The 16,042-nt window shown below is 42.9% G+C and overlaps 1 protein-coding gene across 1 annotated transcript in view; it reads left to right on the top strand.

Moving 5' to 3' along the window:
* The first annotated feature begins 4,488 nt into the window (after positions 1 to 4,488).
* The window catches only part of PRKD1 (protein kinase D1), a 132,477-nt gene continuing 120,923 nt past the window's right edge, over positions 4,489 to 16,042 (top strand). The window contains exon 1 of the mRNA XM_069858371.1: positions 4,489 to 4,825. Coding sequence (XP_069714472.1) covers positions 4,640 to 4,825 — 186 coding nt within the window. The 5' untranslated portion in view covers positions 4,489 to 4,639. The remainder of the gene's footprint in view (positions 4,826 to 16,042) is intronic.

Raw genomic sequence — 16,042 nt, 5'->3', positions numbered from 1 at the left:
TTGAATAATGACTACACCTTTTAAATTTGTGAATTATACAAAAAAGGAGACAGATCGCAAATGCCATGGAAGAACTTCAAATTCAAATTATTTTCACAAATTGGTACTACGGTCTGGAAAAATAGGACAGGTTTCTATATAGGTATGTGCAATGTAGGACACTTGTGCAGAAATAATCAACATCAGATATACAGAAACAGAAACAAAATAATAACTTAGCAGGAAGAGATCTGGAGCTTACCATGGACTGTGCTCTGGATGCCAGTCAATATGCCATGAAGATGGACTGTTTGAAAAAATAGCATTGGGATGCCTAATTAAAGCAGTAAGCCTAGAGGTGTGTGTGTAGTTAAGGAATGTGTGAAATGAGGCGAACAAAAAGAAAATCAGTGGTAAAATGCAAAACTGGGCATTGGCCTGATTCAGTACCAAAAGGTTTCTTTGCCTAATTTAACATTTGATCTTTTGTTGCATGTTGAGGAAGTAAATTTTCAAAGATGAAAAACTGTTTTTATGTTCAGCAGTGTCTTGGAAAAGTCCCTTTTCCACAGCCTCCTACTCTGTGAGGAACAACAGCTTACAGAGTCCAGCAGAGGTGAACAAGTGGAAGTGACCTAAGGAAAAAAGGGTTTATGCCAACTCACTTTCTTCCTGGACAGATGATTCCTGCCTTCTGAGGCAGAAAAGATAAATTTCTTTCAAAGGAGAAACAAAACGAACTATCTTTACATCTTTGAATTTGTATGTTCTGTCACAGATAAAATCTGCCTGTCTCTTTCAGACCCCATTAAGAACATTACAAACAAAGGTAAATGGTGTTAAATCCAGCTGGGGGCCAGTTACAAGTGGGAGTCCCCAGGGCTCAGTGCTGGGTCCAGCCCTGTTCAATGTCTTTATCAATGACCTGGATGAAGGCATTGAGTGCACCCTTGGCAAGTTTGCGGACAACACTAAGCTGGGTAGAAGTGTGGAGGGTAGGGAGGCTCTGCAAAGGGATCTGAATGGGGTGGACCACTGGGCAGAGTCCAATGGCATGAGGTTTAACAAGGCCAAATGCCGGGTTCTGCACTTGGGGTACAACAACCCTATGCAGTGCTACAGACTAGGAGAAGTCTGTCTAGAAAGCTGCCTGGAGGAGAGGGACCTGGGGGTGTTGGTTGACAGCGACTGAACGTGAGCCAGCAGTGTGCCCAGGTGGCCAAGAAGGCCAATGGCATCTTGGCTTGTATCAGAAACGGCGTGACCAGCAGGTCCAGGGAGGTTATTCTCCCTCTGTACTTGGCACTGGTGAGACCGCACCTTGAATCCTGTGTTCAGTTCTGGGCCCCTCATCACAGGAAGGATGTTGAGGCTCTGGAGAGAATCCAGAGAAGAGCAACAAAGCTGGTGAAGGGGCTGGAGAACAGGCCTTATGAGGAACGGCTGAGAGAGCTGGGGTTGTTTAGCCTGGAGAAGAGGAGGCTGAGGGGAGACCTCATTGCTCTCTATAACTACCTGAAAGGAGGTTGTAGAGAGGAGGGTGATGGCCTCTTCTCCCAAGTGACGGGGGACAGGACAAGAGGGAATGGCTTCGCCAGGGGAGATTTAGGCTGGACATTAGGAAAAAAAATTTCACAGAAAGGGTCATTGGACACTGGAACAGGCTGCCCAGGGAGGTGGTTGAGTCACCTTCCCTGGAGGTGTTTAAGGCACGGGTGGACGAGGTGCTAAGGGGCATGGTTTAGTGTTTGATAGGAATGGTTGGATTCAATGATCCGGTGGGTCTTTTCCAACCTGGTTATTCTATGATTCTACGACAGGCTGAGACAGTGGGGATTGTTCAGCCTAGAGAAGAGAAGGCTCCAGGAAGACCTTATAGCAGCCTTCCAGTATGCATCTAAGTGGATGGTCAAGTCTACATTCCATGACAACACAGAGACCACTATTCACCCTTCACACTGTAGCGACACAGAGTAATTAGAAACAACCTTACAGCAACCGTACCTTGGGGGCAGCTAGGAGAGGTTTTCCTAATGTGATGTTACAGTGACATCCTCTGCGGGCTTCCCTTACTTAGCTGGATTCATAAACAGTGTAGCCACGTGTGGCAAGCTCATTTTCCCCCTACAAGTTCATGTGGCGATTCCTGTACAGTTTAATTGATCTGTGTAGGTGCAGTAAAACCGAAACTTCCGGCAGTTTTTCCAGCTGTGCACCCAGGCATACACACTGTATCAGGTCACAGGGAAGAGAAGAGACTGCTGCAGACAGCCTTTTCCCCTCCCTGGCATCAGTGTACTAATTCTCCCATCTGGAAGGATCACAAAATAGATGACATTTCAGTTGGTACAACCGGCCAAGTTGAATCTTTTTATGAACAGCACTTGTATGTGACTGGTTGACACAGCATTAAAGAAGTCCTGCCCTCATCGGCAACCTGAAATTTTTTTTAAAAAATACAGTAATCTTTCTTTTCGAAGAAAAAACTTGTGTCCATGTCTGCACAGATGATATGGATGTGGGTGAGTCACAACCTACGAGTTCTGCCACTAGACTTCACACAGAGGAGAAAACCAAGGATATATATGTTAGGTTATTTTAAGAGTCACAAAAGATCTGTAACACATTGTATAGTAGCTAAGGTCATATTCAGCTGTCATTTTTTCCCCTCTTTCTCTTGAAAGCAAATGTCATCATGTGAATCATATTGTGAATTGCTTGATTATGTGACCCTAGAATTAACTATGGCAAGGGTAGGAGAGAGGGGGACAGCTCACCACTCCATTATCATGATAGTCCCACCTGCTTTTGCCACAGTGAGCTGTAACAAAGAAGCACTCAATGTAGTTGATGACACTTACAATACTTTACTGCATTCAAGGATCACCTGAACAATGAAGCAAGGCTGCAGGATCTTCTAGTATGCTCCTTTCAGGGAAGAAGCAGGAGCTACAGCACTCAGAAGCAACCTGCCACTGGCTACTCCATGTACCTCTGGCCTTGTATTTGAATTTGAGCTTATGACGGCCATTGAGGAATGGCACTCAGATCTCACATGCCATTCCTGCTACAGATTCACACATCGACCTCACAGTTCTCCCATGCTGAGCCTTGTACAGAAAAGCTGGCTGGGCCACAGGATCATGGGAAGCTTGCAGTAGTTGTACTGCCTTGGCTGGCTTTGACCTGGGAGGATAAACGCACATGCTCCAAAACATCCAGGCACCAAAACATCTGGTATATGTGGAGCTGTTAGGGAGCAGTCCGTCACAATGCTAACCAGCCATGGTACACTAGTGTACTGAAACTGATTAATTCCTAAGAAAATACCACATACAGCAGCAAAGTTAAGTAGGATTTTCAACAACAAAGCCAAAGAATGTGTTTGATTATTACTCCTCATGTGATAAGAAAAAGTCTATTTAGTGGGACCAGCAATCATATCATTTTAGTGCTGACATTTTCAGCCGATTTGGTAATCTGTAGAAGATCCAGATTAAAATGCACCAATTTCAAAAGGAAATTCATCAAAGAATAAACAGATTAAATTAGAGATTAATTACACAGACGGTAAACTGTGCTGCATGTGCAAATCCCAGGTGGGAAACAAGCTGAAAAGAGCAAAATGGGTCCTAATAAAGTCAGCTGATCAAAATGAAACAACACTGCAGCCGCACATTTGGTCAGAAAAGCTGTCTGTCCAGAAACAGGTTGTAAATTTGATCAACCACTGCATTTCGTACTGCCATCCTCACAGGTGCCACGTATATATCTTGAAAGTTTCTCTGTTGGTACTTAATATATTCACGTTTTCCTTACTTTCACAGATTTTCAAGTGGAGCCCAGGGATGGGCTTTTCAGACTAGACGCTGCCCGCCCTCAAACGGAAGGGCTCGCACCGCTCCCGAGAGCCGGGAAGAGTAACTCACGCTGGTTTTAAGCGGCGGGGAGCTCCTCCCTAGCACAAAACGTACCTGAATCTGGCAGCTGCTTTAGAGGAGAGATGGGTGCGAACTCTACCCGCGTTTCTGCCTGAAAACCTACGGGGGCTGCCGGATCGTCCCGAAGACGGGCAGACGACCTGGGGCCCGCCCCTCCCCCGCCGCCCTCGGGAGCGGCCGCCACCCCCCAGCCCGGGCAAAGCCTCCGTGCTCCCTGCCGGCCGGGGACGACTCCTCGGCAGCCGCCTCCCCTGCGGCCCGCGAGGGCGCCGACGGACGGAGCTTCAGCCCGACGAGAGCGCCGGGGGCAGGCGCGGCGGCTCCCCGGCTGCCCCGGGCGGGAGGCTGAGCGAGCGCCGAGGCGAAGCGCGGCGGCGGGCACCGTGCGGCCGGGCCGGGGCCCGTCCCGGTGGAGGGCGCGGCTCGTCCCGCCCCCGCGCCGCCCGGCAGCCCGAGCGGCGGCACCACCTCGGCGGCGCTGGGCCGCGCTCCCCCCGCGCCCTGCGCGTCTCTCTCGCCGCCTTTTCCTGTCTGCATCCTCCCCGGTCCTCCGCCTACCTCCCCCCCCCCGCCATTTTCACTCGGGAGGAACTCGGCGGGACTTCCCTGAAACTTCGCGTGGGAACTCGCCCGGCGCCTCCCGGGCGGCCGCAAAGTTTTCGCGGCGGCGCCCGCCTCTCCCTCTCCGTCCCTCGGTTCTTCGACTCCGAAAGTTTCCGATGAGCGCCCCTCCGCTGCTCCGGCCGCCCAGCCCGCCGCCGCCGGGAGCTGCTGTCAGCGGCGGCGTCGCTTTCCACCTCCAGATCGGGCTGAGCCGGGAGCCGGTGCTGCTGCTGCAGGACTCCTCGGGGGACTTCAGCCTCGCCCACGTCCGGGAAATGGCTTGCTCCATCGTCGACCAGAAGGTAAGAACGAAACCCGAACCCCCCCCACCCCGCCCTCGAGCGAGCCCCCTCCCTCCCGCCGCCCGCAGTTGCCGGTGTGAAGTTTCCTCTCCCCGGTCTGGGCACCGAGGACGCCGCCGGTCACTTTCCTGCGCTCCTCTTCCTTTGCTGCCCCCTCGGTCCCCGTGCGGGATGCTCGCATGCCAGCTTAGCTTTTATTTTGCTGGCGAGCGTTGCAATTAGCTGTACTAATAGCTGTAATTAAAAACAACCCCTGGCCGGATCTGCCTGCCTGTTTTTTAATGCTGCGGAAGGAGCTGGGCGGGGGGAGGCACAAACCTGTCAGCTGCGCTGGCAGCGCGGCGCCCCGGGGCAGTGTGCGCGCTGTGCCGGGAGAGTAAACTTTCCACTAACCAAAAAAAAAAAAAAAAAAGCAAACAGCAACGAGGAAAAACTAACCCCGACAGCCCAGGATTCAAAGCGGCGCGCAGGGCTTCGCGCGCGGTTCCCCCCGAGGAGCCGCGGTGCGGGGCCCCGGTGCTGCCCGCGGGGAGGGGGCTCTGGCAGCCCTGGAGCCGGCAGGCGGCCGCGGGGCTCGGGGGGGGCGGTCGGGGACGGTCCCCGCCGGCTGCGGGTGCGGTGGCCCCGCCTGCGGGGCGGCACTCGCCGCTGCTCCGCCGAAGCGGTGGCATCGCCGGGCGCTGCTCTCCGCGGGGCTGGGGAAAGTCGCGCAACGAGATAAAATTCACCTCGCTCGCGTCTGAACCTCCGCTGCCCTCTGCCTGCCCTCCCAGAGGAGGACGCTCCCGTACGGGGACAGGCTGAGAGAGTTGGGGTTGTTCAGCCTGGAGAAGAGAGGGCTCCGAGGAGACCTTATAGCGTTGGAGCTGGATGATGTTTAAAGGTCCCTTCCAACCCAAACCATTCTATGATTCTACGACATCTGTGTTTTAACAATCGTGTAGTACACTAAAATAAGCTTTTACTTTATCGGTGTTTGTGGCCTGAAAGACCCACATAAAGGTTGTTGGTTTGGGGTTTCTTTTTCCCTGAAGAGTGACTAATGAAGTGTTTTCAAAACAGTATGAAAAATGCATCTTCATTTCTAAATTTGGGGTTTTTTTTAGTTTAAGAAGTGGTTAATTGCTTTATTAAATTAAATTCTGAAGAAAGATGTACCCTCACCATATTTGCTTTAAAGCTAGGCCAAAACTTGTTACTTGGTAACATACACATCATGAACAACTTAAATACTTCTAATATTTCGCCGTTCTTAGGTTGTTGTACTAGCAATAGTGGAAAGTTTGATTGTTGCATGCATTACTTACATTTATATTTCAGGCCTATATTACCCGAGTAGTTTAATTTCATATGTTTACTATGAACTTGAGTCTAATCTTGATTTCTAACAACGTAATGCTGTCTAAAGAAAACTAATTGTGTTGGATTGTGCTCAAAGAGTCAGACTTACTTGAGTATGTAATGATATACAAATTTTGAACACTTAATTTGTTGCAGTATCCTGACTATGTGAAAGAGAGAATCATTTAAGTGCTTGTCTGTAGAGCGCACTTGACTGGGGGATTTTGTTCTAGTCAGTTTCACAAAGCCCAAATGTCTGCTTTTCCAGGGCTTTTGAGAAAGAAGTTCCTCAAAGAAGGGAAAAACTGGAAGAAAGATAGCTGCTTTGGGGTTTGGTTTTTTGGTTGTTTTTTTTTTTGTTGTTGTTCCCTTTTCAGGTGGTGGCCTCCTCCACTCTACAGATTATTTTGTATGTTACTTACTCTTCAGAATCTTTATTTTAAACTTGAACCTGCAAGTATGTCTATATACGTGACTTTACTAACATGTGTCCTTTCACTAAGCATGCTGGGATGGTTTACCTGTACAGAATTGCTCAGTATACTGGCAGAGAACCTCTTTGCAAAACAAAAACCAAAACGTGGTATCCAGAACCACTATTAGGTAACTTAAGGATTTTGACTGCCTGAAATGATTTGAAGCATTGCTTACTCTTTATTTTGTGAAAAAGATATATTGCTTATCACAATCAAGCAGGAAGCTCTACTGTAAGTAATATTTTGGTGAAATCCCATGCTGTTTTTTAGTTTCCTTGAGACTGTAAAGTAGTGGCTTAGCAGGTAACAATTCTGTCCCGAAGTCTCTGGTCTGAATTGCTTAAGCAGTGTGTAAGGGTGAGAAAATGGGATTTTGTTTTTCTCTTTGGTTGTCATGCTAAACTGCTAAAATCAACTCTTTCTGTGGTGTGCTGTTAAATATTTAAGCAGTCCTCTTGTACACAACTTTATTTTTAGGGTTGTGCTGAATTCTCTTCAGTATCAGAACATCTGTTTATAGAGAGGCTCTTCCATGGTAAACTGGGTATACCTGAGTCAAGATATTTATGATCCTTACTCTGCACAGATTTATACATCAAATTAATTTAGTATTGCTCAAAATTTACATTAAATTGAACTAAACTTCTCAAAGTGTGCAGAGTGGAACAGACTTAGGCCCAAATAGGATGTAAATATAGAGTAATATACGTACATTGTGTAATATATGTATAAACCCACCATATTTCTGCATCTCTATATAACGGTTTTATATATAAATAATACATAGTATACACATGCATGCACATATATATAACTGTTGCTGCTATGTATAATTTAGAAGTTTATATTTAGATACAAACATATATTTACACTTTTGGACTTTAAACAGCATCTGAAATGCAAAGGTTAGGCTTTCTAATTATAGTACTGAGGATAACTACATTAATAATCTAATGTATATGATGTGAAAAATGGAATGAACGAACTGTGTCTTTTTCTTCATTGTCCATGAGAAGCATTCTTTCAGGAATTTCATCCTGACATAGCTGTATGGAAATTTTCTTAAAAAAATCTGAAGACAAAACTGTACGTCCCAGTTTCAGGCATGAATTCAAATACATTTAAATTTGTTAAGAACTGCTCTGAAGACAAGAAATCTGATTCCTTTAAGTTGGTATATTTTGTTTGTCTTTCTTGGAACCAGTGATGTGAACACCTTGAAATTTGTTCATGTGGGGTTATTTTTTCCTTGAGTTGAAATGGAATTTTAGCATTTAAATGATGATGTGGTTAACAAGAGATGAGGATCAACTGCGAAATGTCTGTCAGTGTTTGACTTCTAGGCTAACTCTCCCACAAGAACAGTGGGAGGATATTGTAAAATACAGTCTTTGTTTTCTGAAGATAAGTAGTTTGAATTATTGCCCTTTTCGGGGTAGCTGCACACAAAACAATCACTTCTCCAGGGCAAAAGTGTAATGCAGAGCACGCCAAGTAGAGACATGGTGTAATTGTCTGGAATGATCATTTTACCAAAGGCTTTTTACTAGCAAAAGACAAAGGAAGGAATTTTTATACCAAGTTTTATACATGTTTATAAAATTTCAATTCAGAGTGAAAGTAGATATTTATATTTTCTGCTTGTAAATTATTTGTTGCTGTTGTACCTCACATATAATGTCTTGGGCTACAGTAGTGGCATTGCCAAGTTTTGAAAACTTTTGAGTTCTCAAGTAAATATGTGGTGTGATCTTATTTAACTTGAGAATGTTTAGTTTATAAACTAGCCCTTAAGATCAAATGTTTGCTAAGCCTTTAGCATTTGAAGGCAGAGAAGTAGTGAGGAGTAGGAAATGCAGACAACAAATACAAGAAGAAAAATCTGACCTGAAACAGAGGAAACAAAATTTGATCTGCATAGGCTTTGTATAGTTCAGACTGATTTATGAAAGTAGTGTTGTGGATGGTTCACTGGTTTGGATAATTCTGAAATTTCACAGTAAGGAATAACAAAAAAGCAGAAAGTAAGACGTTTTTGGAAGGGGAAAGGACAAAAAGAAAAATAATAAAAAGGTGGTTCAAGCAGCATACTGCAGCTGCAATACTGTGCCCGGATTCATCTTTATGTGAGGTATTCAGTGTTAAATTAGGAGAAAGGTCATGAATTAAACAAGGAGCCTTAATAAAGTATTCCTATATTTAATATGTCCCTGAGAGTCAAACATGCCCAGGAACATGTATACATTCCCTTGTGCTTCTGGCTGCTCTTGTTGAGGGGAATGTCCAGCTGCGGAGCCTTAGTACAGGAAAGACATGGACCTGTTGGAGCAGGTCCAGAGGAGAGCCACTAAAATGATCAAAGGCCTGGAACACCCCCCCTTTGAAGAGAGGCTGAGAGAGTTGGGGTTGTTCAGGTTGGAGGAGAGAAGGCTCTGAGGAGACCTTATTGCATCCTTTCAGTTCTTAAAGGGGGCTTATAAGAAAGATGGGAGAAATGGTGAAACACTGGAACGGGTTGCCCAGAGAGGTGGTAGGTGTCCCATCCCTGGAAACGTTGAAGGTCATGTTGGATGGGGCTCTGAGCAACCTGATGTAGTTGAAGACGTCCCTGCTCAGTGCAGGGGAGTTGGACTAGATGACCTTTATGGTCCCTTCTAATTAAAACCATTCTATGATTTTCTTAAATAATTTAAAAAGAAAATAAAAATAAACTTAGTTTTGTTTTATCAGGCCGGAGTCTCTAAACTTGTGGTCTGAGCCAAGGCTGCAGTTTTTCTTAAGACTGACATGAAAGAAAGATTTTTAGCCTCAGGATAAACAGAGAAACTGTTTCTTTTTTTTGCCACTCTGACCAAGCCTCATACCTCCAGTCCAGCACAGGCATGTAGGCATTTCATATATTTGCTACATTTTTGCCTTCCGATGTCCTGGCAAAGTTAGTACAGATGTGTTTATGTGTTGAAGTTAAATTGTTGTGGAGTCTTTAACGGGTGTACTGTGGTAACAAAATGTTAAACATTATTCCCTGAGGGGAGCCTTTGTCTGCACTGCGTGCTTCCTTCTGCCTGTGTTGTGAAAACACCAAGTTGTTCAATTTCATTTCAGGAATGGGAGGTGTTTGTCATTATGCATATAAATATATTCCAAAGTAAAAGCACTTCTCTTATAATCCTACGCTTATAAACTCAAGTGAAACTTTAATGTTTACTGTTTAATCTTTTATTGACTTTACATTCATTATTCTCCATCTTGGAAACAGTAAGTCAGTGTATGCAACAGTAGTTTGTACATTAGTTAAAGTTCCTTTTGGAGCATGTGGGAGAAAACACTAGGAAAAACATAACTTCGCTGAAAGGGAGTCAGTCTGCATTTGTTTAAAGAAACCGTGGAGTTTTTAAGAAATGCTAACTTTATCTCTCCTGTCAGTGATCCAGATGAGGAAAATTGGTCTAATGCCACAAACTTATCTAGAATATTTGAGAAATTCCTTGCCAAATACTAAAGGCTATCAAATTCTCATAGAATAAGGTGGAACTTACTGTAGAGGACAGGCTTGTAACCAAAGCAGTTGACATTTTATTTTTTAAAGAAATTGTAAAAGGGAGTATTGTGTTGATTTTACGTTAGTCCTACTGATAGTTCCCCCAGGATATACATAATTTCTGGAATATATTAAAAAAGGTAGAAGATGAATAAACATATGAAATGGCTCTCTGGTTGCTGAGGAGATGAAGCTCTGTTGCTTCTGGCATACTTACTGGGCACAAGCCACAGGGATGACCTGATAATGCCCAGTAAGCCCAGTGCATCCTGAAGATGCAGCAGGTTTCCTGCTTGTATGCAGATGATCTGTGATGCAGATTGTGTGTGATATATCTGGTATGCGTCAGATCCCTGTATGAATTTGTGCGGACTTTGTCCACTGTTATTTTCCCATGATTTCTGGAAATCCCTCACAAGCATTCAAAATTGTTTGCTCTTATCTAGATTTCTCCCTCCCTGCCCCCAGCTGCTTGGAGAAATCTGGCTGTATGGTTACCGTGTGTGTTAGTGTGTTATACTGTGGTTACCTGCAAGGAAACAAGCACACTTCTTGAAGTCTGCGTGTTGTTTATAGTTTTGGTTTCTTGTTTGTACTGTATTTTGTATATGAAACCACGTAGGTTAGAAACTTTTGCTAAATGTAAGTTTGCTTTTTTTTTTTTTTTAGTGACTCTGTACTAGGAATTATAGATATTTTAATATGTGGCTATGAAATTAAAAATTACAACTGATAAAGACAAATTAAGTACAGTGAGACAAGAGTTGTCTATCTAAAGCAACCTGTGATAAGCACATGCATTATTTATAGGGCTTTTTAAAATTACTTTTGTACAGTTCTGCTTTTGTCCAGGCCATCAGTAACTTCTTGACTTTGACCTCTGGTTGACATTGGACAGGTTTATGTTGACATTATGTAATATGGATGCAGTCATACTGTTGCAATTAAGCATGTAAAGAAAATATCTAGATGAATTAATTTTATGTGCCTAGTGCAGATTTCTAACTGTTCTGCAGCTTTTGGGAAATCTTTTGTTTCTGCCTCGGTATACAGAAGCTTGTGCCACTGGTTGATCTGTTCTCTAGAAATATTTGATTAATCTTCCCCATACAACAGTGTCTCTGTATATGTGTCTAGTCAGTGATAGGAATTGAATTCTATTTGGCTCTTGCTGCTTGAAGGAGGACTCCCTATTTCCGATTGTCTTCTGGAGTTACTATATGCTGCTTATGTAAGGTCAAATTGTCCGTTTTGGGATAGATTTGAAATTTGCTTTAGGGTGTGTTCCAGTAAAATACTTCTTTCATTTTCAATGTCAGACTTTGATCATTGTCCATAGTCAACACATTGTTGACTGTAGAGGTTCTGCCAGAAAGGTTACCTGAATTTTGTTATCATGTCTCATTAACTTGAAAAGAACGGTGCTTATAGGAGAATTTAGTTAAAAAAAATAAATCCCCATTTTGCTGAGGTATCTTTTAGACTATTTTTATCAGGAATTTTCTTTCTCTGCATGTTACGTTTTGCTTTGCCACTTGGTGAGAGGAGACTTCTGATGGAATGCCTTTCTGTGCTTGGCTAGTGGGGCTCTTGCTGAGGTAAGCTTGAGGGTCCAGCATGAACTTTGGGCTCTGCCCAAACATCACCTTTGTTTAAATTCTTCTTCTGGAGTCCTTGTGGATGTTCAGGATTTTGCAGACCAAACCAGAATTCTTTCACAGGCTTTCGACTGTCGTCTTCTTACAGGAATTTTAGTACTGCTAAATGATCTCTTGGTTTTTGGTACTCTTGTTTCCTTTTAAATGCTTCTATCCATCTTACAGTCTAAGGTGATGACAGACTTGATGTCACTCAAAAACTGTGTAAAATTAAAATAACTTGTACGATTCTGACTTTTAAAGTATAAATCCTTCAAGTATGCACTTCAAGTTGGCTACTTCATGAAGCAGATTTGTGCTTTCTAAATCCTCTTCCAGTTTTATCTGCTGGGACAATGTGTGAAGGTTAGAAAGATGGTGTAGTGTCATGCTATAATGTAGAGGTAATAGTGTGGACATATTACAGTGATATATGCATAGGCATAAAGTTAGACAGGAATTCCAGTGTATATCTCTATCTTTTACTTTCTCTTCCTTCATGTATTTGTAGGTTCCGTTTTGCTTGTTCCTTGTAATTCTGTTTCCTTCTTTAGCCGAGGAAAACTTAGTCAAGAGGTAAGCTTTCGCTTCTCCCACCATGCAGAATTTATAATGGTATTGTGATTATCTCTCTTAGGCAGGCATAGTCTGCTGTGTGACTCTTCTATAGTCAGAACCAGCTCAGAAATGGTGTTACGACATTAAAGTTAGAACATAGTTGATTATTTTGATCAGAATTTATCAAATATCAAATTTTATTTATTTATTTTTTTAAAAGTAAGAAACATGAATGTACTTATCTGGCTCTTGGCTGTTTTCTAAGAGAAGAAAGGAGACATTTAGGGGCTTTTATTAGTAGGCCTTTATTAGTAAAAGGTCTCCAATATAAGTTTAAGCACAAGGCATATGAAGAGTAGCTGGAAATGATGTCTGCAGTTGACAGCTCTAAACCTCTATCTTATACACCTTGAAGGAACTGTATCTGAACATGTCTCATGCAGTCACAGAATCACAGAATCACAGAATAACCAGGTTGGAAGAGACCCACCGGATCACCGAGTCCAACCGTTCCTACCAAACACTAAACCATATCCCTCAGCACCTCGTCCACCCGTGCCTTAAACACCTCCAGGGAAGGTGACTCAACCACCTCCCTGGGCAGCCTGTTCCAGTGCCCAATGACCCTTTCTGTAAAGAATTTTTTCCTAACGTCTAGCCTAAACCTCCCCTGTCGGAGCTTGAGGCCATTCCCTCTTGTCCTGTCCCCTGTCACTTGGGAGAAGAGGCCAGCACCCTCCTCTCTACAACGTCCTTTCAGGTAGTTGTAGAGAGCAATGAGGTCTCCCCTCAGCCTCCTCTTCTCCAGGCTAAACAACCCCAGCTCTCTCAGCCGCTCCTCATAAGGCCTGTTCTCCAGCCCTTTCACCAGCTTTGTTGCTTTTCTCTGGACTCTCTCCAGAGCCTCAACATCCTTCTTGTGGTGAGGGGCCCGGAACTGAACACAGGATTCGAGGAGCGGTCTCACCAGTGCCGAGTACAGAGGGAGGATAACCTCCCTGGACCTGCTGGTCACGCCGTTTCTGATACAAGCCAAGATGCCATTGGCCTTCTTGGCCACCTGGGCACACTGCTGGCTCATATTCAGTCGGCTGTCAACCAACACCCCCAGGTCCCTCTCCTCCAGGCAGCTTTCTAGACAGGCTTCTCCCAGTCTGTAGCACTGCATAGGGTTGTTGTGCCCCAAGTGAAGGACCCGGCATTTGGCCTTGTTAAACCTCATGCCATTGGACTCTGCCCAGCGGTCCAGCCTGTTCTGGAAGCAGATTCTGTTTTGCCTCTCTTCAAGTTATTAAAAAAAAAAGTCAACCTTGAGAAATATTTTTTTTCAAGTGTTAGAAATAGTTTTTGTTAGCATCTTGTCAGTTGCAAAAGTGCAGACAAGACACAGCTGGGGCTGGAAGCAACATTCTGCCTATGAGGCAGTTTGCCTAAAAGGTGCTTTTCCATAAATCCAGCAACTTTCATATTGCCCTATCTTTTTTTTCCTACCAACTTTTATGTAAAAATAGAAATTACTAATGTATGTAGTCCATAATGGTAAAGTATACCATGGTCTCCCTCTTTGGAGCACCTTAAGACCTGGATGCTAGGCTAGCGACTGCAGTCTGACTGAAGCAGTCTTGAAAGTCCCATAGATCCTTGGTTCACAAAGGGTTGTTTATGTGATTTTAAACTTTTAAATTGTGGTTTTGATTCATGGGATAGGGTGAAGAAAACTCCGCTGATAAGGGGGATGGTATGAGTTATCGACACTGTTTTCAGTCTAGCTGTAATAACTTTCACATTTTGCTTGGTGTTCAGATACCCTCTGCATCAGCTTTAAAGGTGCTGTTACAGGTTTGCCGTATTGTCTACAGAGAAGAAGTCATACCCACGAGTTCTTTGCAGTCAACGTGTACTAGACAGCTGGTTATTACACTACATCTTAAACCACATGGGATGATACCTCAGCATGAAACCCAACAGTTTATCAGCAGTATCTTTGAAGAAAACCTTATGACAAATCCATACTGGGTTGTGGGCAGAAGCACAGAAGTTCCTCATGGAAACCTGTGTTTAGCAAAAAAATGGTTAGTAAAACCTACCAGCTCTTTCCATATGAAGTAAAGACCTCAAATCTTATGCATTAGAAATAAAAAATAGTGTTACATAACAGGGAGGCTTGCTGAGTTATCTATCCTTGTGGGATGGTGAAAGGGCAGTCTGCACAGAGATGAAAGGAAGGAATGATAAAATGAAGTAATAAGCCCAGCTTCTGCAAGGATTGCTTTAAGTAGAACAATGTGTAATTTTTCAAGGAAGGAAGACAATATAGTGCTTGAGGAGTGAACTAATGAGGACATGTTTGATTTATCTGTCTTCACAGGGAGGACGTGTAGATGTTGGAGATGTTCTACAGGAAAAAAAGATGAATTATTTAGGCCCCACCTTGTCGTTAGGCTTAGAAAGAAGGCCAAGGTGATAACAAAGCTAAAGTTAGTGTTTGTTGTGTTATTTCTTGGTTTTCATCCTTCTCCACCTTTGTTCATTTTTCCTATGCTTCTTAACAGGCTCTTATCAAATGGTCGTGCTATGCCTAATTTAGGCATTTGAACTTAATATCCTGGAGTGGTAGCCATTGAGTAAACTAAGGGCATACTGCCTGCTGGTTGTTCAGCATATTTTAACATGCTATCCATTCACAAATGGCACGTAATTGTATGTGCAATTCTATGTTTAAATTTAAGAAAGTTAACAACATTTTGGTAACATGCAAAATAATGTTTCATACTATGGTCGTGTAATGTTGTTAAATATCTTGGTTTACTCAGAAGTGCTTTATGCTTTTAAAAAAGGAAAACCAGATTTGTGGCAGTTATACTGACAGTCTGGCAAGTTTCACTTTTTTTGGGTGCATCGCAGATAAGTGAATAAAGATGAAGTCCCTTTTTAAGACCAAAGTGCAAAATAAGAACTTCTAAAGTTTTAAAGCTACTGAAAATTAGGCTTGTTTGTTCAAAGCCGGCCTAAGAACAAAAGGCTTCATACAATCACTTTAAAAGGGTGTCAAATGTCTCTTTCTTTATTTTCCTTATGTGAAAACTTTCTAGAATGTGTTTAGAGATGCTTTAGGAAAATATCTGAAGGTAAAAAATAAACTCTCATGGGTCTCCCCAAAGTACTGGGTATATCTCATCCATTGCTGATGAGTGAAGCTGAATTGTTTCCCTTTAATTTAGAAAGTTTTTTGTTTTCTGTTAAGAAATGAGTATTTGAGTAATAATGTCACAATGTTCCAAAATTTGCATTCAGATCCTTATGAATTAGATGATCAAGCAGCTCTGCAACAATTGAAAATACATAAAGCTTTAAATTAGAATAACCTGTATTTTTTTTCTTTATCTGGACATATAAACTTTGCTAATGTATGTGAGTGTAGCATGAATCATTTCTTGTATTTCTTTGTATAGAGCTTTTGAAATTAAATTTACTATATGTTTTTGAAACATTTTTTCTCTCTTCTTGTGGCTATATCAGAATAAGGAGATACAATTTTTTTCCAGATATTTCTAGCATGAAAATATGTCAGTTTACAAGAAAAATCAAGGTGTTTTCACATAACTTTTGTTTGGACTTTTTTTGAACATATTTAATACATAATCTTTTTTTCTTTACATAATTA

The sequence above is a fragment of the Phaenicophaeus curvirostris genome, chromosome 5 (assembly GCF_032191515.1).
Source record: "Phaenicophaeus curvirostris isolate KB17595 chromosome 5, BPBGC_Pcur_1.0, whole genome shotgun sequence".
Lineage (NCBI taxonomy): Eukaryota > Metazoa > Chordata > Aves > Cuculiformes > Cuculidae > Phaenicophaeus > Phaenicophaeus curvirostris.
This window is presented reverse-complemented; position numbering and strand designations above follow the sequence as displayed.